The sequence below is a fragment of the Mesoplodon densirostris genome, chromosome 1 (genome assembly GCF_025265405.1).
Source record: "Mesoplodon densirostris isolate mMesDen1 chromosome 1, mMesDen1 primary haplotype, whole genome shotgun sequence".
Classification (NCBI taxonomy): domain Eukaryota; kingdom Metazoa; phylum Chordata; class Mammalia; order Artiodactyla; family Ziphiidae; genus Mesoplodon; species Mesoplodon densirostris.
In genome coordinates this window covers 170,779,831-170,805,780 of record NC_082661.1, presented here as the reverse complement: position 1 = coordinate 170,805,780, position 25,950 = coordinate 170,779,831, and the positions used below count along the sequence as shown (strand labels likewise).

The 25,950-nt window shown below is 53.9% G+C and overlaps 1 protein-coding gene across 4 annotated transcripts in view; it reads right to left on the bottom strand.

Moving 5' to 3' along the window:
* Positions 1-25,950, bottom strand: part of ZCCHC24 (zinc finger CCHC-type containing 24) — a 70,597-nt gene that overhangs the window by 1,152 nt on the left and 43,495 nt on the right. The window contains exons 3-4 of one of the 4 annotated variants that reach the window (XM_060111478.1): positions 18,586-18,750; positions 6,447-10,515 (exon numbers count right to left, since the gene is read on the bottom strand). In XM_060111478.1, the coding sequence (XP_059967461.1) occupies positions 10,402-10,515; positions 18,586-18,750 (279 nt within the window). In that variant the 3' untranslated portion in view covers positions 6,447-10,401. The other 3 variants (XM_060111472.1, XM_060111483.1, XM_060111465.1) reach the window with 3 other exon arrangements.

Below are 25,950 nucleotides of genomic sequence, written 5' to 3'. Positions count from 1 at the left end.
TCTCACCAGCAATGTATAATCATTACAATTTCTCCATGGCCTCACCAGCACTTGTTATTATCTATCCTTTTTTTTTTTTGGCCATGCCATGTAGCATGTGAGATCTTAGTTCACCGACCAGGGATTGAACCTGTGCCCCCTGCAATGGAAGGGTGAGGTCTTAACCACCAGACTGCCAGGAAGTCGCTATCTATCTTTTTGATTCTTGACATCAAAGCAGTATCTCATTTAGGTTTTGATTTGCAAACCCTCAATGACTAATGATGTTGAGCATCTTCTCGTGTGTTTATGGACACACGAGAAGATGCTCTTCTTTGAAGAAATGTCTATTCAGATTTTTGCCTGTTTCTAAGTGGAGTTATTGGTATTTTTATTGTTGAGTTGTAAGAGCTCTTTATTTATTTTAGATAAAAGTCCTTTATCAGATATAGGACTTGCAAATATTTTCTCTCATTGTGTGAGTTGTCTTTTTACTTTCTTAAGGGTGTCCTTTGAAGCACTGTTTTAAATTTTGATTCAGTCCAATTTATTTATTGTTTTCAAGATGACCATAGGCTTGAACTCTATTTCAAAAAAATAAAATATAAAGTAAAATCGATTCCTTTATGGAGAGTTCTGGAGCTTTCTTCAGCTGTTCCTCCCCACAATTGTCAAAGTGCTCACCAGGCCCCAGGCCTAAAAGAGGTTTTGGGGCTCTCAGGTCCCCTCCCTGCACCAGCCCCCAAACTTCATGAATGACATCACGGCAGCTCATAGGCTCTGTCAACCCAGTGTGGAATCACAGATCAGAGGAATTGTTGGAGTGAAGGATTCTAGGTGGAGCCCATTGCCCCAGTGGGTAGGTGGAGAAACTGAGGGCTGGGGAGGGGGTGTGAACAGGGATGTGATCAAAGGTAGTGGCCTGAGACTTGTCAAGTCAGACCCTAGCTCTCCTGACCCCAGATCTTCCTACTGCACCAAACAGAAAGGTGATTAAGAAAAAAAAAAAAAGAATTGATTTTTAAAAACAAGAATGCCTGTACTCTTCAATAGGGAGTCGATAAATACATTACCTAACAAAAGAGTACAATCAGCTGTTAGTCCAATGAAACAGATTTCTGTGCTAACAGGGAAAGATGATGATGAGAACAAAGCAGGTTACAGAACGGCATGTCAAGTATAATCCTGTTAGGTTAGTGTGTGTGTGTGTGTGTGTGTGTATACATTAAACACAAATATATTTGTACAAACAAAGACTAGGGAAGGATATGGCCAAACTCTGGACAGTGGTGTTTCTGGGGGGGGTTCGGCAAAGGAGAATTTTCACATCCTACTTCCTATTTTTGTGTTGTTTCCATTTCACATTGTGCATGTGTTATTTTTATAATCAAGAAAGGAAAACCCAGATATTACCACTTGACAGTTTTCCTCAAGTAAAGGTGCATGAGGCCTGGATAGCACTGTGCTGGGGAGATCAGGACTCATTTCAGGTTTGGGAGCAAAAAAAAAAAAAAATTCCCCTTTTGTCCCCTATGTAGGCTTGCTGCTAGCAGGAAGTCGCAGTTCTCAGATTTAGCCACCAGAGGGCAGCAGGGGACCAGCCGATTCCTGGGAGAGGAAAGCTGTGGGATTTTGAGCTGGCAAGGATGTCGGTCGGAGGAGAGAGATCTGGGCCAAACTGTTTGAAGAAGTCTCCACCGTGGGGCGGGGCTGGGTCAGGTTCCCAGGGAGCGGAGGACCAGTTATATGCTAGGCAAAGGTCCCTTGCTGCAGCACAAGAGGGAAACAGGCAGAAACCTAGTCAGAGCTGAACTAACATGATGTGGGTGCCCGGAGAGGGAGGGGAAAGGCCTCCAGGCCAAGGACCAGACAGATCAAAGGCCCTTCCTGGGGGCAAGGCGCAGGCTCCTCATCTCCTGCCACCTGGTTGGGATGAAGTTTCCAGAATGCATGGCTCAAGGGCCTGATAAGTAGGAGGCAGAGGCAGAGAGAGAATCATGGGGGGTTGGGGGGAGAGGGAGGCCACAGGAGCTGGGGGGCAGCGTTTCAGAGGCAGCACAGGCCCAGGGGACTGGCACCCCTCCACGAACAGTGCAGTAGCTAAAAGTTCTTAAGCGTGTCCCAGGTGTTTAATCGTGACAGGGACCCTCAGGTGGTGGGCAGGCAATACCATTCCCATTGTACAAGGGAGGAACCCGGGGCTCAGGGTGGGAGGCGACTTTCTCAGCTCAGGATGACAGCTGATAAGTAGTGAAGCTGCAGTTCAGTGTCCAGTCCATCTGACCCCAGAGCCCTTGCCAGGATGGGAATGGGGAGGCCGAGATGGAGGTCACGGCAGGTGCCATGATCCTGGATGAACGAGGCAGGACTTGGACCCAAATTGCCCCACAGGCTACAGAAGCTGGGTGTGGAGGGGCGGTGGAGGCTGAGCCCTGACCTCCAGGAGTGACCAGAGAGGGAGGGGGGATGTTGAGCAGGTGATAGAGGAGGGTGCTGTTCAGCTCCCAGGGTGGAGGGCTCGGGTGGGAGAAAGACCCCCTTCCTTTCCTGGCCCAAGAGGGAGGATGTGGAAGGGGGACAGGCCTGAAGACAGGGCTCCAGCGGGAGAGGGCCGAGCGCCAGGGAGAGAAGGCACAGGTGTCCGGCCTGGCTCGCCCTGGAGGCAGTGGAGGTAGGAGCTGGGCTCCCCCTGCAGCTGGGAAAGGGACCCCCTGGGACGTTTTCAAGGATAGAGGTGCAAGGGGCTTGGGGGCTGTGTTGGGGGGCTTGGCTTGAGTTTTAGCTTCTGCACAAGCCCACAGTAACCACCATGGGGCCTGCACTAGGTGGTTATTGGCTCTGGGCTACCATAGGAAAGCTGGCGGGCTCGGCTGGGCAGGTGTGAGGGGCCCAGGGAATTGGGGGCTGAGGGCAGGCGAGCCCCGCTGGGTGGCTGTCTTGGGCAGGTGGCACAGCTGCCAGAGGCAGGGACTAGGCCCTGGGCCTGACACTGGGGGGTGAGGGGTGGGAAGTGGCGCTGGGAGGGGGCACAGGGAGGGGCTCTGCTTCTCTAGCCGTATGATCTTGGACAAGTCACTCAACCTCTCTGAACCTCGGCTTCCCTCTCTGAAATGGTACTCGTCCCAGCACCCAGCCCACAGGGTCGTGGTGAAGATCAAGAATGATCATGCATGTAGATCACAGAGCACAGCAGCTGGCACACTGGGCGTTGGCCAGATCTCACTCATTTATTCCACATTTAACCCTGCGGTGCACCAGGCCACATTGGCACTGCAGACGCATGGACGGTGGGGTGCTGGGAGTGTGCGGGGACGGGTCTGGAGGCCCCCTCCGCTACCTTGCCCCCGCGCACCTCCCTGGCCTGGCTCCCTTGAGCTCGTCTCCCACCCGGAAGTGGAATACACACAAGTAGAAAGTGTCTCCTCTCTCAACACCATGCGGGAGGCGGGCCAGGGAGCCTATGGGGTGGCGTTTGGATGCCTGACCTTGGGGAGCTTGTGGGGAGCCAGGGTCCAGCTGTTGGAGGGCAGGCAGGGGCCTGACTCCCACCCAGGCCCCTAGGAGATGCCCCTAGTGCTTTGCTGAAGGCCTGAGAGCGCTGGTGGGAATCCACTTGGAGTCTCTGGTAGGGATCAGAAAAAGCACAGAGCGTGGAGATGGGAGGGTGCAGTGGAGGACCTGTCTGCCAGTCTGGGGTGTTAGGGCCTTCCCTGGACCTCAGTTTCCCCACCCGCCATATCGGTCTCTGCCCTGGCTCCTGCCGGGATTGTTAGGAGCACAAGGCCAGAGGGACAGGAGAGACTTGGGCCTGTGGCTAGGGCCCAGGGCAGAAGCCCGATGACAGCGGGAGATGGGGAAAGGAGAAGCAGCCAGCACAGAGCCTTCGCTGCAGCCCGGCATCCGCTGCAGCCTGCAGTGTGTCCCGATTGCTCCAGCTCACAGGTAAGGACACGTTCCAAGAAGGTGGTGGTGCTAGGAGCCTTGTCTGGGCTCCACGAGGGGCCCTTGAGTCCTCAGGGGTTTTGGTGCTGAGGTGGGAGAGGGCGTGGTGGTTGAGCCCACATGCCTCCCCCTCCACCCACCCCAGATCTGAGGGACTGGCCAGTCTCCCCTCCCCGTGCCTGGTTCCTTACACCAAGGTCTTCATGGGCTGGAGCTGCCTGTCCCCCCAGACCACCCCCGCCCCTGGGGCCCTCACTCCTTGCCCCACCTTTGCAACCGTGGGCATAGCGTGCTGCCCGGGGCCGAGCCCCAGCTCTGCCTCTGAACCACACACGGCACTGGGAGGTAAGAATTCAGGGTTCAAATCCTGTTCCTCCCACTGGGTGACCTCAAGTGAGCCCCCGCCTCTGGAGGCCTCAAATGTGGGGTTAGGATTGTGGAGGACACCAGCTTTGAGGAGGGCAGGCAGGGGTGGGCCCAGAGCTGGGCCCTCCCCTCTGGGTCCCCCGACACCCCTTGCTGCAGTGGACTCCACTCTCTCTGCTCTCAGCCGCCGCCGGCTGCCCCTGGACATGGACATTAGGTCCAACCGGAAATCCTTCCTGTCCAGGGGAATTACTGGTCTCCACGGCTGCAGATGTCGAAATGCAGGCTGTGTTTGCCTTGGGTTTGTTTTCTTTCCACGGAAAACAAAACAAAACAAATACGGGTGCATGCACACGACACACAAGGGCAGAAAATCGAACATTAACCTTGACACCTCAGCCCCAGCACAGGGGGTACTCAGCCAGTGAGCAAGTGAACCATGTCCCTGGGTTGGCGGCCTGGCAACCCCTAGGACTCCCTGGGTGACCTCTGGCCAGAGCCACAGACAGTGGGAGCAAGAGATCCACAGCCCCTGGCCTGCCACCCGCCAGCCAGGTGCCAAGCTGTGTGCTGGGCCTTGTGTTCCCTGGGCCGGCTTATCCGCACAGTATCCCGGCGGAAGCCGGCGCTCAGAGAGGCCAGGGACTCTGCCCAGGGTCGCCCAGCCAGGGGAGGCAGGGCTGATCCGGAAGCCGGCACCGTGGGGCACAGGCCACTGAGACAGATGGGCTCCGTGTCCTCAGACCTGTACCAGGAGCGCAGCCCTCCCTGGGCTGTGGATGGAGAGGCCCTCATGGGAGTGATTTTTCTCTCCCCCGCCCACTCTGCTGGGCTGGGTCCCCCCTCTGCTCACTGCTCGGCTGCACTGACACCCACCTGCGCTCAGGCCACCTCTGGCCCTACCTGCCGTTTCATGCAGCCTGAGGCCAGGCACCCGGAGGTGAATCCTTCCTTTGTGCCAATAAGCAGGAAAGGGTTTGATGGCTTCCAGGATTCGCTGTGCACCCCAAATAAGACAAGGGGTCCTGCTCCTGGAGTTGGCAGCCTCTGTTCCTGCCTGTTCACCACCCTTCCCCCATCCATGATCCCTGAGGCCAAGGACTTACCTTGTTTTCTCTGCTCCATCTCAGGGGCTACATGGAGACATGGGCTGGTCCACAGACATGTAGTTTGGCTATTTAAGAAACTAGTTGCCAAAGTTTAAAAACTGGAGAATTTCACATAACAGCCTAGTCCCCCCACCACTCCCCACCCCACCCCAGGTGGTGTATTCTTAGATGGTAGCAATTGGCTGAAGCTGAGGATGGGATGCCCTCCAGTGAGCTGGACGCCCCCTGCCCACGGCCTCCTCACGGCCAGCACCATCCACCCCACAGGACCCTGAGGACCATTTCAAAGCCTGGTGTTTCTCAGCCGTGCACGTTGGACTGATCAGGGACTTTAAGAACCTGAGGACGCCCAGGCCGGTTTCTCAAGCATCTCTGGGATGGACCAAGGCTGCCGTAGGCGATTCTGGTGAGCAGCCAGGTTGAGAACCACAAACGCGCTGATCCTGGGCTGCAGGGCTCCGTATGCAGGTGGATCCTTCAGGCCTGCTTCGCCGTGGCTCCAGGCCCTGTGAGCCGTGACTTCCCGTCTACGGCCCCGGTCAAGAGCCCCACCTTGAGACAGCCCAGACAGGTCCTTGCTCAGAAGAAGGGCCCTCTGTTCCCTCTCCTGGGGACTTTCCAGGAGGCCCTGGACACTTGAGTTTGCTCACTGTGGGATGCCCAGCGTCTGGGGCCCAAATCAAATCCGTGTCTTGGCGAGAGGGCCAAGTGGGAGCTGCAGCTGCGAGGCCTCGGGCCGCTGTCTCCGAGGAAGATGCACTCCTATATATGGTCACCAGCAGTCCCATCGCGGAGCTAGCTGTGACTTAATGTGTCGACAATCTTGCCCAGTCTGGGGCCCCGCTTCGGGGGGGCTCTCGCCCCGGAGAGAGTGTCCGTTTGGGGACAGGGGGGCTGGGTGGAGGCAGGGCAAGGACAAGACGTTGCAGACGTGGGAGAGCGGAAGGGCAGCCCCAAGCCGCCCCTACCCAGCTCAGCACCCCCGAATCTGTGAAAACGTTCAGCTCCCTACCAATGCTCCGTGGAAACAAGGACACCCAGGAGCCTCTCTTGCTTTTAAAAGGTCTTTTAATACAGCATGAAAAGGCTATATTTCTATAGGTAGGCCGTATACAGGTTCTCCAGGAATAAGGCACACGACGGAATGCCATCCCGAGGGCGGCCCTCGGGAGAGGTCGGGAGGCTTCTCCACGCACCCTCCGAGCGGGCCCACGGGTTCTGTTTGTCTTTTTAGCTGGACACACACGTATTAACAGATACAGACACGGACAGGGTCACCACACAGGAGTGGGGGAGGTCGAACGGTGAGGTTGGCAACAGAGAGCGATGAACTCCCCCGAAGGCCGGACGCCTCCCAAACTCCAGGGTTAGTTGTCACACTGGGCTACGATGTAGTGATGCTGGATTAAATATTCATTTAGAGTAGATTCAAGTCCATTAGATGTTGGAGGGCAGGTGTAAGGGCTCTGGGTGACAAATCCAAGTTCAAAGAGCATAGGGCACCGAGGCATGGCTCAGATGGCAAAGCTCCAAAGGGGGCGGCTGGAGAAGTCCGCCTCCTGCTTCCTCTTCCATCCTTGGGCCCTGCTGACTGGGAGCCCTGGACCAGGCCAAGGAGACCATCGTTGGAGCTGGCCGACCATGGTGGGGCTAGTTAGTCACACGCCCTCTCCTCCCCAGGCACACTCCTGCCCCCCACAAGTTTAATAACCATAATAACAAAATAATAATAAGAAGGTGCAAGAGAATGGATTATAATGCTGTGTTATCCTCAGCTGAAGAGGCTCGAAGGGCTCACCATTCCCTTTTTCACTAAGTATCTAATAATAGCTTCCCTTAAAAAAAGGCAGTACTTTCCCAAATACACATATGTATAAATACAGGACAAGAACATATTAATAATAAGTCTAAGCACTTGAATAATATGCTGGCTACTTAATACTGATATTTTTATCCAGGGAAAACAACAGAGAATAACAATAATATGGCTTAAAGAATTGCAAAGTTTTTTTTCCTCATCAGAATTATGTACCAACTTCATATAATAATCTATGTAGACAATATTTCCTTCTTAATGTAATTCAGTTGCAGACTTTTTACAGACCAAAGCATAGTAAAAAATCAACCCCCCCCAAAAAAAAACCAACAGGAAAAAGAGAAAAGTTCTCACCATAAATATTTTCTTGCAGCTCAACCAGAAGGTTTGCAAAAAATACTTCCAGAAATCTTCATTTGATATTCTATTGCCCTCCTGAAAGCTCTGAAGTTTTGAAAATGCCTCTCTTTTTGTTTACTTTAATCTCAAAAATCAGGCAATCATATTTTTCTTTTCTTTTTCTTTTTTTAAAAAAAGCCCTCAAATATATACAGACAAAAATCACTGTGAAGATTTTTCGGGAGAAGGTAACAAATTCAGTGTTGTGAGAAAAATTGGAAACCATGCAGAAATTTTAACATCCATGAATTTTCGTTTCAAAATACACACATAGTATTTTTTCTTTAAAAAAAAAAAAGGAATTCTGTGTCAAGTATAACTCAAAATAAATACAAATTCACAAGTAGAACTATTGAATACTTCATATGGGGTAAACACCGTTCTCTCCCAACTGGATCGCTAGATCTACTAACTGCAAGCGATTGTCCCTTTGAACGTACTAAAACCACACAATTTCTTGTCTCCTGGGTGCCCAGGCCCTCTGAGCACTTGATTCTCACAGCACCAGCCCGGACAGCAGTGGCTTTCGCTGAGCACACAGAGCTCCCAAATTCAGCCAAACAGTGCAGGAGGGGGCGGTGTGGAAGGGCTGCCTCATAGGGAGGGCCCAGCCCCTGCGGTGGCCAGCTCTGCACAGATGGCAGGGGCAATGGCTGCCAGCTGGACAAACTCACTGCAAAGGTCACTTTGGGGTGATATTCCTTCTCCGCTTAGCCTGTGGAAGGCCCTGGCCTCCAGGGGTCTGGAGCCTGGGTTCTTTCTAGGGTGTGGGCTTCCCCCACGACTGCAGCCCAGGTACCTGAGGCCAAGGTCCCCCTGTGGAGCCAGGTCCCTGGAAGTGTTGGGACCTGGTCCTCGCAGCAGAGACCAGCACACTGCCCACCACTGCGAATGTTCTCGTTAGCAGGGCACTAGGATGACTGACAGTAACAGCTTCTCCTTGGGGACAGAGAGCCCTGGAACAGGCTGACTCTGGCTCACCTTGACACTGTGGAGCAGGCAGGGAGCAGCTGGGAGGGATTCCTCAGGGGGCGGTGAGCGTGTTCACAGTCAGGGCAGGCCGGAGGGAGGCCGCTACGGGGCTCAGGCTGGAGCAAATACACCCTTCTTAAATGCTCAGAGGGCATGCCCCCCACCCCACCCAAATCTACCCTGCAGCCCTCTGGCTGCAAATGCACTAACTCCATCTCTTCGACTCACTCCCTGGACCCCTGATTAACACTTTGCTGTAACTCCTCAGTTGTACAAAGCATTTTCATTTGAAAACAAAAGGCAACTGGACACGGGTTGGGTGTCCTTGAGCCGTGGTAAACACTGAATTTCAGGCCCATTTCGTGGTCTGATTTTTTTTTTTTTTTCCACAGAGGCATAATGTTAGGGCAAAATCAAGTGACCCAGCTCTGACAGCCGGATCCCCTGGGAGAAAGGAAGGGTGATACGACAATAAAAATAGGACTTCTCACTGGGGAGCGAGCGAAGAGGAAGGCGATCCCCCCCGCTAGCCAGGACAACGTCGCCCTGACCAGTGCGAGCGCCAAGAGGCCTCCCCCCGCCTTGGGAGGTAGGAATCATTGTCCCCACTTTGCAAACGAGAGGTTCTGTAGCTTGTCTTGGGGTCGGGGAAACCCTCTCCTTCACGTTTGCAGGGTAGGGGACAAGAGGCAGGGCTGGGCCTGCAGGGGCGACAGGGGAGGACTTCTTAAGTGACCGACTGACGGGTGATACTGGGGGTACGGGACCTGGGGATACTGTCCAAATAAAGCTTTCTGCTCCAGGAGACGGCACATAGCCAGGCTGAATCCCAGAACATCAGAACAGAAACGGGCCTCTCGTCTCTCTGCTGTCACTCTCTCACTTAACTAGTAGCGAAGCAGAGAGATGAGAATCCTTCCCAGGCTCCACAGTGTGTCGGTGGTGAGGCCAGCATTAACACCGGGGTCTTTGATCTGCCAGGCCTGTGTCCTTCCTGCCAGAGTGGCTTCCCTGCTGGGTCCTGTAGCCTCCATCAGGGGGTGGCCCCCTAGCGTGGGTGGGAGGGGAGGGAGAGGGGAAGGGAATGGGGCTGACAAAATCCAAGCAAGTGGGGGTAGTATGTGCTGGGAGAGGGGGAGGCATTGCCTGATGTGCCCCAGGTCACACCTTGGAACACTGTCCAACATTCAGTGCCTCCCCATGCCTGACCTCTGGGTCTATGGGGGGGGCAGGGTGTGGCGCCCAGGTGCAATGCCAGTGACGGCAGAGGCGGTCAGGTTTGGGGCTCAAAGTGGCAGGGGGCAGAGATGCCCGCTCCCCAGCAGCTGCGAGAACAGGTGTCAGCTTGCCATGAGTGCTGACTTAGACAGAAAATTAGGGCTTTCTAAGAGTGGCTTTTCACACAGGGCAAACTGGAAGGCTCTGGGTGGGAAAAGGTGGCCTGGCCGGTCTTGGGGAGACAGTCCCCTGCAGGCTCTGGGATTCACAGTAAATTTAGTGCACTCGTGGCCAATATAAGGCTGCTCACCCCAAAGGGAGTCTCAGAGGAGAGCCTGCGGGGACACCAAGGGCTCTGTGTGGTCCTGTGCGCTGACCTCTGCTTGCCCTATTCCCTCCACACAGACCCAGGGCCCCCCGTAGAGTGTCGCAGAGACCTGGCCTTCTGGGGGCGCAGCTACGTCAGTAACACTGTTTGTCAACATACATGAGCCAAGAGCCCACCCCCTAGACCTGTAAGCCTGCGAGGACGCCCCCGCGTGCACATAGGGGACACGCAGGGGGGCGGCGTCTTTTCTGGCTGGCAGGAGGGCGGCCGGGTCATTGCACGCGCCGGCAGTAGTAGCCCAGCACCTTGCACTTCTCGCACAGGTGCTGGGGGTGCTCCTTGCTCTGGTCGGACACATCCAGGCCATCGGGCTTCTCCAGGGGTCTCTGTAGAGAGGAAGGAGGAAGCGGGCCCAAGGGTGGGGAGGAGGGGGCGGAAAGAAAGAAATACCAGAGGAGCAGGGAGAGTGAGGCAGATGCGGAGAGACGCAGAGAGTGCTCGAGACAGACAGACAGACAGACAGGAGGAGGGAGACAGACAGGGAGGGCCCAGAGAGAGAGCGCAGGCGTCTGTAATCAGAGGTTGTTTCCCAAAGCGCCCAGGACCCTTCCTGCTTCTCGCCTGCTGCAGGCAACCCAAGTGTCCTGCGTCCTGCATCCTGGGAGGCATAGGCTGAGGCCTTGGGCTGGGGCCAGCGCTTTGGGAGGAGGTCTTACACGCAGAGCACCAGGTCTAGATGCCACTTTGCCCCCCAACTCCACCCCCGCCAGTACTCTCTGAGCAGCCACCACCTGAAGCTCACGAATGCCCGAGACAGAGGCAGCACAGCGGGGCACAGACATTATCCAGATGAAGAAACTGAGGCCCACCGCAAGGGAGACCCAAGCCGCATCTCCTGATTCCCAGCATCCACTGCTTCTTCCCAGGCCGCTTGTCACCACCACACCTGCTCCTGTGGCCTCAAGACTCAAGGGGAGTTTAACCTGGACGGGGTCACAGTGTTTCAGGCTTCGGGTTAGCGAGCCCTCAGCTCTGTGATGTCAGCAGCCAGTGTTCTGATTCATCCCACATCCCAGGGCCTGGCACAGTGCCTGCCCCGTTAGTGGAGTGGCTAGGTGTTTCTGAACAGGGAAACTGAGGTCCAGAGAAGGGAGGTGACTTGCCAGACCTCTGAGGCTACTCACTCACGGTGTGGCCTCAGAGAGCCTCGGTTTCCACATCTGTAAAGTGGGCCATTGTTGCAGCTTGTTTACAGGGTGGAGTCAGATGTCTAGATGCTTGTAAACTGAGTGGCGTTTGGCACGTACAAGCACATTTCTGTTACGCAGGGGGCTTCCCTGCTCCCTCTGTACCTCGCATCCTGGCTCTCAAAAGCGAGCTTGTTTCTCTGGAAAATGTACGGAGGTTATTAGGCACACCTCCCGAGGCAGACGGTTTCTTGGCTGGCAGCCGTAGCCCCAGCCCAGAACCCCTACCTGTAGCAGGGTCCTCTGCATGGACTCGGGGGGACTCAAAGGAAGCTGATCAGGGCCAGCTGGGAGCCACTTGCCGAGGACAGGGGGCAGGAACTGCAGGCTGGTGTGGGCCAAGGGAGCCTTAGTGCCAGTGACTAGGACCCAGAATGGTCCTGGAGGGAAGCTGAGCATGAGCGCTACCCCCTGGACAGGCTGCAAACTGCTCAAAAGTAGCGCACCAACTTTTCTGCCTGATTATGCAGTGCCTGGCCTGAAGCTGACACTCAGAGCAGAGAATGGATGAGTCAGAGGGCTCTAGAAAGTGAGTGTATGGACTGTGGGTGGGCAGGTTCTGATCCAGGGTCATAAAGCCCATCTCTGTGCTTCCAGGCCTAAAGCCACGCTGGGAAGACATGGAAATAGGGCAGGAGCCTTGGCTTCATCTCAGTAAGCTTTCAATGACTGGCTTTCCTGGCCAGGGGAAAGGAGAAAGAGTTTGGCTTCATGTCAGACCTGGGCTCAAACTACCTATGAGCTGTGTGACCTTGGGCAAGCCACCTGACCTCTCTGATCCTCCACTTCATCATCTGTAAAAGGAGATGTCAGTAACACTTTTCTCACGAGACTGTTGTTACAACTCAAGAAAGATCACAAATAGAAAGTGCTTAGCACATAAAAGTTATAAAGGCTGTTTATTATTATTACTAATAGGAGGGGAATACCAGCTGGTAGAGGGCCACTGAAAGTTGAAGCCATAATTCCAAGCTGAAAGACCTGGGAAGGTCACATCCCCTGCCCTCCAGACATCTTGATGCACACCTACAGTATCCCAGGGCATGGCTTACACACCCCGGTGCTGGAGAGCTACCTGGCGGCTGAGCTCACCGGCTCAGCCCATTGCCTGCACTGTAAGAAGCACTTCACGATCTTGGGCTGAAGTCTGGGTCCCTGTACGCCCATCCCAGTGATCCCAGCCACACAGGGGCCATGCAGACTCTCTGCTGGCCCCCATAGGTCTGATGTGAGCAGCTCTGAAGTCTTCCCTCCCCCCGACCAAACCCAGCCTGATGTCCAGCTCCCCTCCCGGACTCTTCATGCTGGCCGGAGCCCCTCCCTGAACCCGTCTTCCAAGTGGGGCCAGAGAGACCAGAGCAAGCAGGCCTGACACCACCCTTGCTCCCTGTGGTTTACACTTTGTAAAGCACGGCCACATAAATCATACAACCTAACGTCCTGTGAGGGGCATATTAACATCCTCATATATTACAGATGAGGAAACTGAGGCTCCAAGACATTAAAGGCTTTGCCAGAGGCCTGCAGCTTTACCTACCTGCCAAGGGCTGTTGGGAGAGAACTTTCTCCTTTAGAACCTTAGCTTGCCCTTCTGTAACTTGGGTTGGGGGGGTTTAATAACATTTGCTGTACGTGTGATAGGGAGAGAAGTAAATGAGATGACTGTCTTAAGGTAGTTTCTAACCATAAAGAGCTCTGTAAGACTCTGTAATTGCTGTGTGACCTCTTGCAAGTCACTTAACCTCTCTGTGCCTCAATTTTTCTCCTCTACACAATGGGCTAATAAGCGTACCTCCTTGATAGGGTTGTTGTGAAGAGTAAATAAGTTAATATATGCAAAGTTTTTAGAACAGTGCCTGGTACATAAAGAGCAGTGCTGATCAGTATTAATATCATGTATTATTGCTATTATTATCCTGTAGATGGAGCAGGCTGGGAACAGGAGAACCAGCTGAGTCCCTGTGGAAATGCACTTGCAACATCCGGGCCATCCCCGCTCCTTGGCCGTGACCCCGTCAGCGCCCCTTCCCTCCACGGGTCCTGGCTCAGCCCTGCCCAGGCACTGGGTGGAGGAGGTTGGGGAAGCTGTCAAGGCGACTCCCCTCTGCTGCGGAGGGAAAAACAGTCAGCAGCTGGGATTGATCACCCCAGGGCCATCCCCACCCCCCGCAGTGAGGCAAAGCCCATTAGTGTTTTCTTCTCATGGGGGGCAGGGCTGGCAGGGGGGAACCGCAGCTGGAGACTGACGGGAAACAGATGTGGTAGGGGAGGGAGGGGAGGGGAAGTGGAGGGTTCTCAGGAGATGGATACCACACAGGTCAGAGCTCAGGGGGCAGGAGAAATAAAGCAACCCCTCTCCACCATGGGGGGCAGGGAGAGTATGGGGGGACAGAGGTTCTGAGCCCCTCCTCTCAGCTCTTCAAAGGCTCCTGACTGCTGGGGAGCCCGGCAGGGCCACCACCCCCTCTGCCCTCAGCCCAGCTTGCCACTTCCCTGAGGGAGAAGAGCCCTGTGACAGGAGATTGGGGGGTGAGGCAAGGGGAGACCCGGTCCCAGGCCCCCCTGACTGGCTGAGTGACCTTGCTCAAATCCCATCTCCTCTCTGGGCCTCAGTCTCCCCGCTGCACACAGTAGGTGCTCAACAAACAAGGGCTGAATGACGAGGAGAAGGAAAAGCAGAGCCACACGCACTTGGAAGATTCTTCCTCACTGGGCCTGGGAGACTCTAATCCTGAGTGTGGAGACGGGGAGGTGATGGTCAGGGAAGCTGCACTTGGACTGAGCTTCGCAGGATGGAGACGAAGCAGGAGAGGCCACTTCCAGCCTGGGGGATGGGGGTACGGCCCCGGCATCATGGAAGGGGTGTTAGGGCAATACAGGGGTGCGGCCAAGGAGGCTGGAGCCACAGTGGGGAGTTGGGTCCTGGTGGACTTGGGTGCATGGCCTGGGTCCTGCCTCTCTGATTAGGTCACAGAGGTGCGAGAGTCATAAGGACTGAGCCTCCCAGACCCCCAGCACAGCCCCAAGCACCATACGTCTGAGCCCCTGCAGGAACTGGCCCATTCCCAGCTCCCCTCCCCAGCCAGCCACCCTGACCTGCCCTTGCTGTTCCCCCTGCCCCCGCTTCCCCCGGGCCACTCATCTGTCCCCTCCAGGCTCCACGTTGTCCTCCAGCCCCAAACTTGCTCCCTCTTCATGAGTTCCAGCTTCTCTACTGACCTTGGGTAAGTCACTTATGCCCTTTGCCTTAGTTTCCTCCTCTGTAAAATGGGGAGACAATAGAGCTGACCTCATGGGGTGGCTGAGAGGATGAAGGCATAAAACACGCAGAGGAGTGCCTGGCCACCGCACACTGCTGTCACAATTGTCCCAATTCCTGCCAGAGTCTCCAGAGACTGAGACGCACCTACAGCACCCCTCCTCTCTCCTGTGCTCGGAGCCCAGCCCAGCGCTTTGCTCCAGCCCACCCAGTTCAGGGGGCGTGCGCTGGGACACCAACGGAGGCCTGCCTGGCCTCAGGGCCGGGCTCCAGACACAGGTGCAAGTTCAACGTCAAGGCACCACTTCCACGTGGGGGCCCTGGAAAGGCCACGTGGCTTCTCAGGACAGCACGTTCCCTCCCAGTGAACAGGACACCCGGTCTGAGGGCAGAGCACACATGAAGGGCGTGCAGGGGCTCAGCAAACGGCACCCGGAGGGTGACTACACCTGCGACTCAGAACAGGAGTTCTCTGAACGCCAGTTGCTAACCCTGTCTGATGGAATCCTGTCCCTTGGGTTGGAGAGGAAGCTCCTGGAAAGCCAGGCAGCCCCCTGACCTTCGTCTTCCTTCAGAGCCTGCACAGACCTGGCGAGCAGCCGTCAACAAAGTGTGTCCAGTGAGAGAAAGTAGGAACCCCTCTGACAGCATGGGCCACGCACAAGGGCCCCGGGAGAGCAGAGTTCAACGAGGGCGAGTGAGCTGATAGTCAGACATGTGGGGAGGTGCTTCTGAACTGGGGTTCCAGACCTGCTCAGGAATTGCCAGGAAGACTTCAGGATCCAGGATGCCGTGGCTCCTTTACACCGCCCGCCTTCAGCCCCAGCCCCGACGTGCTCCTACAACACTATGTGCATATCACGTGCCCTGTGCCCAGCCACTGGGTCATCAAGCCTGTCTTGGCGCTCTAGGGCCTTGGTGTCTCCCTTGGTGCCATTAGGTTGTGGGCCAGGCCCGCTGCACTAAGGAGCCCCTTGTCCACTGGGCTGCATGGCCAGCTTCCCATCTATTTGCCTGTGTGCCACAATGTGGGTGATGGGAACCATGGAAACCCTTGGGGGCGGGAGGATGGAGAGTCTGCAAACAGAGGCAAAGGAGGCCTGCATGAGGGTCATAAAATCACAAAATGTTTCAACCACAAGAGTCCTCTTGGACAACTCCCAGATGCTCCTAGTAGGATAAAGACCAAATTCCGTGCCATGGCCTCTGAGCCAGCCCAAGGCAGCCCGGCCCCTCCTTCCGCACTCTGCTTCACCCCTCAGCTGCTCCAGTGCTGGCTTGGCCCTGTCCTCTCCACTCTGCACGTGCTGTTCCCTCACCAGAAGCGCACCCTCCCCTCTCTGCCACTCCCACCCCAGCCCCCTTCCTCTGCTGACCCTCCACTGCCCCTCGGAGTTCAGCCTGACATCACTGCCTCTGGGGATCCTCCCCCACCCTCCTGCCTCCCTTTCCCTGTGGCCTCTGCCCCCCTGCTCCTGCCATCCCTCTTGGTGACTCAGCTTACACAGGGAAGGCTCGCCCCACCCCCGCTCCCCATACCCCAACTACCCCTCCAGAGTGACCGTATCTCCCACCATCCCCTCAGTCACAGCCTGGACTTGGCCTTCAGAAACCTGCTCTCTGTCGGGCTCTCAGCTCCTGCACTCCCCCAGTCCTGGCCCCGCCTCTCTACCAGGGCCCCTCTGGCTTCCCTTCCCAGCCGTCTAGCTCACAGCCCAGGACCACACTCTTCCAACATCACACCTGACTCTTGGACCTCTTCCCTCTGAAACACTCATCTGGCACACCTCTGTCCCCGAACCCCTGTAACACCATCTCTGGCCCACACCTGTGCAGTGAACAGTACTGGCCAAGTCACAGAACTGGGCTGACGGCTTGGGTGACAGTTATGATCTCGAAGCTCCCCCTGGGCTGGCACGCTGCTTGCCAGTCTGGCTATGTTTCTCTAGTAGGTTCGCTTCCTCCCTTGTCCTTCCCCAAGTCCACCACACCCCTCCTCACTCTGACTTTTAGCTGAAAACCTCGTGTCCCATTTCACTGAGAAAACAGAAGCCCTGGAAGTGAGGTCCCCCTTCTCTGCACCATCAAACCCATGACCCTCCCCAATCATCCCCCACCTCCCTCCCTCCTGGGCTGGTGATAAGGCATCTCCCTCTTGTCCCCTTATCATCAGCCTTTTGTTTTCTTCTGGGTCTTTCTCATTTGCCTATAATGTGCTCCAGCCTCTCCCATCTTCAGAACACCCATCTCAATGCCACCATCCCTACTCTAGCTACTGTCCCATTTCTCTGCTTCTCTCCACAATCAATGCCCTTTGCAAAAGTGGACAGTGAAGGTATTTCCTCGGCGGCCTGGCCCGGGGAATCTCCGCCACCACGAACACTGCCCTGGCCAACAGCTCCGCTGTGAATTAACATCTCCCCTCCGCCTCATGTCCGACCTAAAGGGCATCGGCTTCAGTGGCTCTCAGAGCTTGGTGGCAGCTCAAAAAGTCCTCCAGGTAAAAGTGATGCCCCCAAAGTTTCGGGATCACCTCCTATTACCAAACCTCAAGGGCCCTTCTCCATGGTCATTACACCTGACATCTCAGCACCAGCCACCACTGTGCCACCCTCCCACCTCCAGGACTCCACGCTCCTTGGTCCTCCTCCTCTCTGGATGCTTCTCCTCCATCTGACCTCTGAACGCTGGGATTCCACCACACATGGTCTGGGGAATCCCTTCGCTACTTTGCCCACATTCTGCAGGAAATCTCATCATTCCCTAAATACCTTTAGGCCAATGGTACCCAATTACCGGTGAACCACCTTGACTTCTCATACGAGCTTCAGAATAACAAACCCAACTGCCCTCTTGACATCTTGACCTGGATTTCCAGGAACATCTCAAATGTAGCATGTATTAGAGATCTCTTGCCTTTATCTAGAACACCTATGTCCCATCCCAACTGCCCCCAGCCCAGGCTGCCCACCTTGGTAACGACCACCTCCATCCACTCAGGAGCTCAAGCCAGCGTGTGATTGTTCTCCTGGATTCCTGGCCCCCCATCACCTTTCACATCCCATCCCGTGATGCTCTGTGTTGGACCCAGATCCAGAGCCACCACCTTAGTTCAGACCTCCTTCGGTTCGCCCGGGACTATGGCCATGGCTTTCCTGCTGGTCTCCCCAGTCTCCCAGCCCCTCTAGGCCAGTCTCTACACACAACCAAAGCAATCATCTCAAAATGAAGCCGAAAGCCCTGTTGCTGGGGGCTTCCTTGTAGGGCCCCCCAAATTCCTCTGGTGACTGCTCCATTTAGCTCTCCCATATCTCCCACTCCACTCTCCTGTTCCTTCACTGAGCTTTCAGCCTTGAGCATCTCCAGTCCAACAGCCTCAGGGCATTAGCACTTGCTGTACCCTCTTCCTAGGATGGCCATCCTCCCTCTTGTGACAGGTCTAGCTTCCTCCCCTGCTTCAGGCCCCAGAGTAAATGCCGCCTCCTCTCTGCAGCCTGCAGTAACTGAGTGCTGCCTGGGACGAGCTGCCTCAACCCCCTCCCAGCAGGGCAGGCCGGCCCTTGGCCACCAGCCCCGTTGCACAGTATCTGGCACCCAGTAGCCACCTTGTAAACATGCGCCAACTGGGCGAAGAACCAACAAAATGCACTTTTCTACAGCATCCCGCTGCCTGTGCATCCCTCTTTGTGTCACGGTTGCAGTTCGTTACTTTCAAATTTCACTGGGGTCTGTGGTCTCAGGTTCTTCATACAGTTGCCCCTTTATCTTCCTTCCCTTCCTGGAGAAACAGGCCCTCTCCTCCCCACTTCCTATGAGACAAGGAAAGAAAGGGCTAACTTGGATAGATCTGGTCTCATCCCCATCTTATGAAGGAGCAAACTGAGGCTCAGTAAGGGAAAAGGTCACCCTCCCCTGCTGCTCCCCGTTCCCCCACCCCTTGCCCGGCTCACCTGCTTGTGTGGGTACACGTTGATGTGGCACTTGATGCACTCCTGCCCCATATTGGCCCAGGAGTTCCCGCTCATCCATTTTCTCTTGCACTTGGGACACTTGTACTCGCCGAAGCAGCGCTTTTTGCCCTGGTACGGGGTCAGACCCTCACCTTTGGGGCGTGCCTAGAAGGACAGGAAGCAAACACAGGGATTTGGGTCCAACAGGCCAAAATGATGCCCCACAGGGGTCCTCATGGTTTCCCTCTTCAGCCTTCATGCCCTGTGTCCCCATGTGCCGGACACCTTTTGTCCCCAGTCCAGAGAACACCAGAGTCACCCTCAGAGCACACATGGGAATCCCAAGGCTGGGAGACTCATATGGGGACAGAGAACAGAGGAGGTGGTGAGTGGTGCACATCTCTTTTAGATTTAAGGGAGCAAAGTCCTCGATGGTGGCTAGGAACTACTCCTTTAACTCTGCTGTCATGAAGGGGGCAGCTGGTGGTCACCTGACCTCACACAGGTGCTCTCTGGCCCTGGGTGGTGTGGTTTAAATGGCTACTGAAGAGACAATGCAGGCAGAATACAACCTTGTAGGCAGCAAAAGTGTGTCTCCTCTCACCCCTGCTCCCAGCCACCTGCTGCCTTACCTGGCGGCTATCTGAATTTCCTTTAGACCACCCCAAAGATGGGCTCTCCATGTACAAACATATACACCATATACATACGTATGTGCATCCTTTCTTTGCCCTCACTCGTATGGAGACAGATTATATACTTGGTTCTACATCTTCCATTTTCACTTAATAATATATCTCAGACATATATATAATATTTTCCACCACATCAGTATAAACAGAGCTGCTGTATTGTGTTTGAGGGTTGCACAGTATTCAAATCTATGCAAGGTTCATAGTTCTTTCCCATCACTACTGCAAATGTCTAGATTGTTTCCACTCTTCTATTACGAGCAATGCTACTATGAATAACTGCATATATGTGTGTATGTACAAATATACTTTTGCACATGTGGCAGTACATTTGTTGAATAAATTCCTAGAAGTGAAATTGCTGGGTCGATGGGTATGTACAATTTTCATTTTTAAAGATGACAATTGCCACTACCCGCCTCCACCCCTCCAGCTGCAGGTGTACCAACTTAATGTCCCATCTCCTCCCTAAAAGAGTTTTCATGATTGCCAACCTAAGAGGTAGAAAATCTTCTCAGAGTAGCTTTGACTTGTACGACAGGTATTATGAACAAGAGAGAATTTTTGCATTTAAGAACCACTTGTTTCCTTTGTGAACTGTTAGTTCATATACTTTGTGATTTTTTTTCTGCTGGGATTTGGTATTTTTCTTGTTGATCTGTAACTGCACTTTATATATTAAAGAAACTAGCTCTCTCCTATATGGTATTTTTTTTAAAGCAGCTTTATTGAGATATGGTTCACATACCCAACATTTCACCTATTTAAGGTGTACAGTTCAATGGGTTTTGGTATATTCACAGAGTTATACAACCATCACTACAGTCTAATTTTAGAACATTTTTCATTACTCCCCCAAAGAAACTCTGTATTCATTAACAGTCACTCACCATCCAACCCCCCCACTTCCTCACCATACCCAGCCCCAGGCAACCACTAATTTACTTTCCCTTTCTATAGATTTCCCTATTCTTGACATCTCCTCATACAATAATTGCCCTTTTGTGTCTGGCTTCTTTCACTCACTGTACTGTTTTTAATGTTCCTCCGCATTGCAGCATGTATCAGTATGTCATTCCTTTTTGGTGCCGAATAATATCCCATTATATGGTCATGCCATATTTTATTTACTCATTCATCAGAGGAAAGACACTGGGTTGTTTCTAATTTTTGGCTATTATGAATAATGCTGCTATGAACATTCATGTACAAGCTGCCTAGTGTTTTCGAAAGTTGAATTTGTTGCCCCATTGTTTGAAAGTGCGAGATTTCACATAGAAATATGACCACATTGGTCCAGAATTCTTGCTGGTGATCATCAGCTGAGGTTAAGGAGTGGTCGCCCCATCAGACCGACTGCAATGCATTCTCTGTGTCACCTCTGTTCCAACCAATTGCGCCCTGCATTATGTCACCTACTTAGCACTCACAGGATCTGAGTTTGAGGCCGGCTTAAACGCAGGCACTACACTGTGACTATCAGTCATTCCTAGACTGGCATCCTCAACATTGCCTGGGAGCTCATTAGAAATACAGAATCTCAGGCCCCATCTTAGATCCACTGAATCAGAATCTACATTTTCACAGGAGCCTCAGAGAATTCATACGCTATTAAGTTTAAGAAGTACTGGTCTATGAGATGGTCTGTTTCCATAGTAATGTTTCCCTGGGTATTTGCCTGTTTCTGAAGTAGTGCATAAAGGTTAAGAACACCAGACTCTGGATCCAAATCCTAGCTCTGTGATCCTGGGCGAGTCACTTCACAAGACTAATGATAGGAACTACCACGAAAGGCTGTTCTGAGGATTAAGTGAGGTAGAACACTTAGAACAATGCCTGGCAATTCAAACAGGAGTATTAGTTATGATTATTTAATAATGTAGAACAACAGTGGTATATAAAATAATAATTTCTTCCTTCAGTAATCATGTCTTTTTTGCCCAGCCGCCATTACCACCACTTGGTGACAGCCTACTAGAATTACAGACAAAACCCTAAAAATGGACGTACATGGTGGTTGTGTAAGTCTAAACTTAGAAAGTGCCAACAATGCCGCCCTGGTCTTTTGGGCCCACTGCCTAACGTCTTCTGGATCCTTATTGGCCTTCCTGGCAGCCATGATATCCTAGGGAGAAGACTGAGCTCCAAGGCAGGGCTGGCTCTCGGCACTGGTCAGGTCCATGAGAGAGGCTAGTTATGCCAAGGGGAGCACTCGGCGTGCAGCCAGGGCCCAGGGTCCAGTCAATTTGCAGTAGACAGGCCACCTATGACTCTGAAGGCACTTCAAGTTGTGTTGGTCTCAAGATAGGGGATGTGCAGTGACCCAACCACTTCTGGTGGCACGTTTTTCTACCTGGTGCCTGGTACCCACAACGCACACAGCCTCCGTTTTGCAGTAATCCTGAAATAAAGTACTAGATGAACTCAGTTTCCTGGTCCCTGCTCTTAAAGGCACTTACATTTTAAAGGGGGACAAGGGATAGGCATGTGGTGCCTCACTAATGGTAGGATTTGAGACTTCTTTGTTGAAGTGGGAAATGTGGGGGCCATCACCAGCCAGACCCACTCTGGGATCTGGTTCTGCAGGCCTCTTGGTTCAGAGACTGATGGGACCTGGCACCTGGCCTCACACAGCTGGGGCCAAGGGCAGGGGTCAAGGCATCTCGGGACACTCAGCAGAGTGAAGGGTGAGGATGGGGGCAAGATTGACAATTCAGTTCCCAAAAGGTCTCTGCTTCAGAAATGAACAGGAAGGAAAGGTACACAAATAAAGAAGATACAGCATGTGCACCAAAGGGAGAAGCAGGAAGATGAGAGAAGAGCAAGGGGGTGAGTCGGAAAGCATCACCACACTATGTAATTAGAAAACTGGCCATTCTGGAGCCTTCCATCAAGGACTGGGAGCTTCTGGGCAGGGACAGGGGCTCCAGGCTCCTGCAGTATCAAACACCTTCAGCACACCATTCCCACACTGCTGTCAGGCCAGGCGCTGGGAGGGCCCAGCTCTGACACCCCACCACATGAGACGTGGCTCAGATCTTAGACTTCAGGGCCAGATGCCAGTGATGGCATTTTGCCTCTGCCTGTGACTATCTGGGGGACCTTCAGCAAGCTATGCAACCTCTTTGTGACTTGGTTTCCACAGGAACCCAGGATGATGATAATGGGCCAGCTTTCCCAGTGCTGTTGGAGGGATTTGATGCATTCACGCAGATGAAGGTCTTAGGTGGACATTGGTGGACATTGCAAGTGCTCAGTGACCATTAGTGATTTCAGTAGCATTCGCTTCTGGGGCTTGTGCAGGGAGAGGGAGCAGATGTGTTCCAGGTGATACAGAGGCTGGGGCTGAGACCAATGGGCATAAACTGTAAGGGGAAAGTCCCAAAGATGGGAAGGAAGCCTGAGTAGAGGGTGGGCTTGCCACCCCTGTGTTGCCGGGGGCGTGGGGGGTGGCAAGCAAACTAAGAACAACATTAGGTGTCTTCACCTTCTGGAATCCTCAGGGGGAGCCAAGAAAGGTAGAGGAAGGCTGTGGAAGCTCTGTGGATGCTGCTGTCAGAGGACAAAGGGAAGAGTGAAGAGAACAGACTTTTACGAAGGACCACCTGTGCGCTAGGCTTTGTGCTACAGCTCCATGGCCTGTCAGTCTCCCATTCAACTCTCCCCATAACCCTGTGGGGCAGGGAGTATCATCACCCACTTAACAGATGGTGAAACTGAGGCACGGGGAAGGGGAGGCACTTGCCAAAGAGTTTCTAGTATGTGAGGGGCAGAGGCCAGGCCCAGCAGGCTTTTCCACAAGGTTACACCCTTTCTGTCTGTCACCCCCAAGTGTGTCTCCACCATGAAGCTGAGGCCTGTGCTCAGGAGAAGAAATCCCCCAGGCCCCAGGGCCTCCAGCTCAGCCTAGCCCAGTGGCTTTGCCCTCTTACAGGTCTCTGCCCCTGTGGGGCAGGGGCAGAGAGGCAGTGGATGGAGGGAAGGCAGGCCAGCAGGCAGCTCTGGGCAGCGAGCAGCAGCTTCCCAGAAGGGCTCAGTCCCATCATTGTCACGCTTACAGACAAGGGCAGGGCCAAAGGGAGTAGGAATTTTTGACAGAAAGAAGGCTTCTTTGCCCCCCACACTTTCCCCCTGCCTCTCCTCCCAGAAAGGCATGGCCTCTTCTCATAAACGTCAGCATGAAGTGGAGAGTGACTACCAATGGCCCTGCAGGGACCACTGCCCATCCCGGCTGGGAAGCAGGCCAGGCCTGACCAGGCTCTCCTGACCCGGGTCCCTGCCACACACCCCTCTGGGAAATCATACCTGCCAGGAGCTCAGGCAAAGCTCAGTGGGGCTCAGAAACCAGCCCTCTTAGTACAGACAGGCCCTAAGGGGACCAAAGAGGCCAGGGAGCTTGCTCAAGGACACATAGCAAATCAGGGACTGAGCTGAGACGCGGGATCAGGTCCTCTGACCTCCAGATCAGGCTAGAATCACCATGGAGGGGAGCCTGGGAAGTGAGAGATGGTGGCTGGCATGGTGGTGGGAAGGAGGACTTGTGCCGGGGAGTAACCAGGGCAAAGCTGGGCGGGGAGTGCAAGGAGACATCCGGGCAAAGCCAGCAGCTTGGGGAGAGATGTAGAGGATGCTGACACTACCTGGGCACTTTTTCAGGATGGCTCAGTTTTTTCTTCCCAAAGGCTCATGAGATTTCTTGTGGCTGGATGCTAGGTAGTGAGCTCCCTTTCACTAGGGGTATGCAAGCAGAGACTGGGTGAACAACTATCAGGGACATTGCCAAGGGGACTTTTGCCCTGGTCAGCTAATTGGACCAGGTAACTCTGAGGGCACTTCAGCTCTGTAATCCTCCCAACTCTTGTTGCTGCTAAAGGCCAACCAGGCAGGTGTGGAGAGGGAACACTCTCAGACACTGCTGGGGGTGGGCTTGAACAAGTACATCTCCTACTGCATTTCTATAGTGCAACTTGGTGGTAAGGTTTCAAAATTTAGAAGTTCCATTCCTTCCCTCTCAGCAAATCTATATCTGGGCGACCATCCTAAGGAAATAAAAGATCAGAGGTGCAGACCACAAGGATGTTCAAGGATATCCATCACAGCGTTGTTTATGACAGCGACAGGCTGGAAAACAACTAATGCCTTGGTTCCCTAAATGGCGTTACACCCATTGGACAAATGACAACAAAGCCATTAAAATATTTATGAGGTTTTTTAAAAAGGGTTTGGGAAAACATTTTAAAAAGAAAGCAGGATAAGCGATTGAATATAGACTGCTCCCAGAGTAAAACTGTAAAAAGGAAAAATGTGCAAGGAACGGGCCGGCAGGAGATCAGTCAGAAGTGTTCAGAGGTTGCCTCCAGGAGACAGGATGTTCTGCTCTAATTAATGAATTGTCTTGAATGAGTAGGTATGACTTTGATGGAGAAAATTATGATGGTCCATCAGCCGACTCCCTGGCCTGCAGGCCCCTCCTGCCCACAAGGGGGAGCCCTGTGCTTTTCCAAGGTGGTGGGAACCAGACAGAGATGGCAGCTCTGTCCATACTTGTCCCCTGGGGCCTGGGTGCCAGGCAGTGGCCAACCTCTGGCTGCTGGTTCTGTTGGACCACGTTCATGTCCGTAGAGCTGCCCTCCCCGCCACCCCCCCCCCCCCGCCATGGAGTGGACTTCCCACCCCCTGGATCCCATTTGCTCCCTCAATTTTGAGGACAGCTGGAAGTACCCACACCTATCACATGACATGAGTCTGGCTGGTCACTGTGCCCATCCATTTCCCTGCCCTTGCTTCCTGAAGTCCCACCAGGAGTGAGTCAGGCTTCAGAGTGAAGTTTGTTTTCCTCTTGGCCCCTTTAAGACTGTCTTTTTTTTTTTTTTTTTTTTTTGGTTGCGTTGGGTCTTCGTTGCTGCCCGTGGGCTTTCTCTAGTTGCATCGAGTGGGGGCTACTCTTCGTTGCCGTGTGCGGGCTTCTCATTGCAGTGGCTTCTCTTGTTGCGGAGCTTGGGCTTTAGGTGTGTGGGCTTCAGTAGTTGTGGCACATGGGCTCAGTAGTTGTGGCTTGTGGGCTCTAGAGCACAGGCTCAGTAGTTGGGGCATACGGACTTAGTTGCTCCACGGCATGGGGGATTCGGATCTTCCTGGTCCAGGGATTGAACACTTGTCCCCTGCACCGGCAGGCAGATTCTTAACCACGGCACCACCAGGGAAGTCCCTAGACTGAGTCTTTTTTGCAGGGAGATGACATTGTCATCTTTGGTAGCTTGAAGGAGAGCATCCCAGGGACCCTGGCCCAGGAGGGGGCAGTGAGGTGGGGTGCTGAGGACCTGAGGCCATGCCCTGTGCATCATGACTCCACACTGGCTTCTGTCCCAGGACGCACGGCCTCTGCTCTCTGGATCACGGTTTCGGCTATGGGCCCCAGCTGCAGGCCTCAGCCCCAGCCCTGGCCACACCACCTCTGCCTGCCTGTGCCCGGCCAAGCTCTGGGACACAGTAATAGCCATACTCATTGGGTGTCTTGTCAGAGCCAGACCCCCTTTGTACAATCACCTTATGAGTCAAGTATGCTTAGTCTCAGGTTTCAGATGAGAACACCGAGGCATGAAGAGGTTAAGTAACTCACCCAAGGCTATACTACCAGCAGGTGGTAGAGTCTGGACTTGAACCCAGGCCGCTG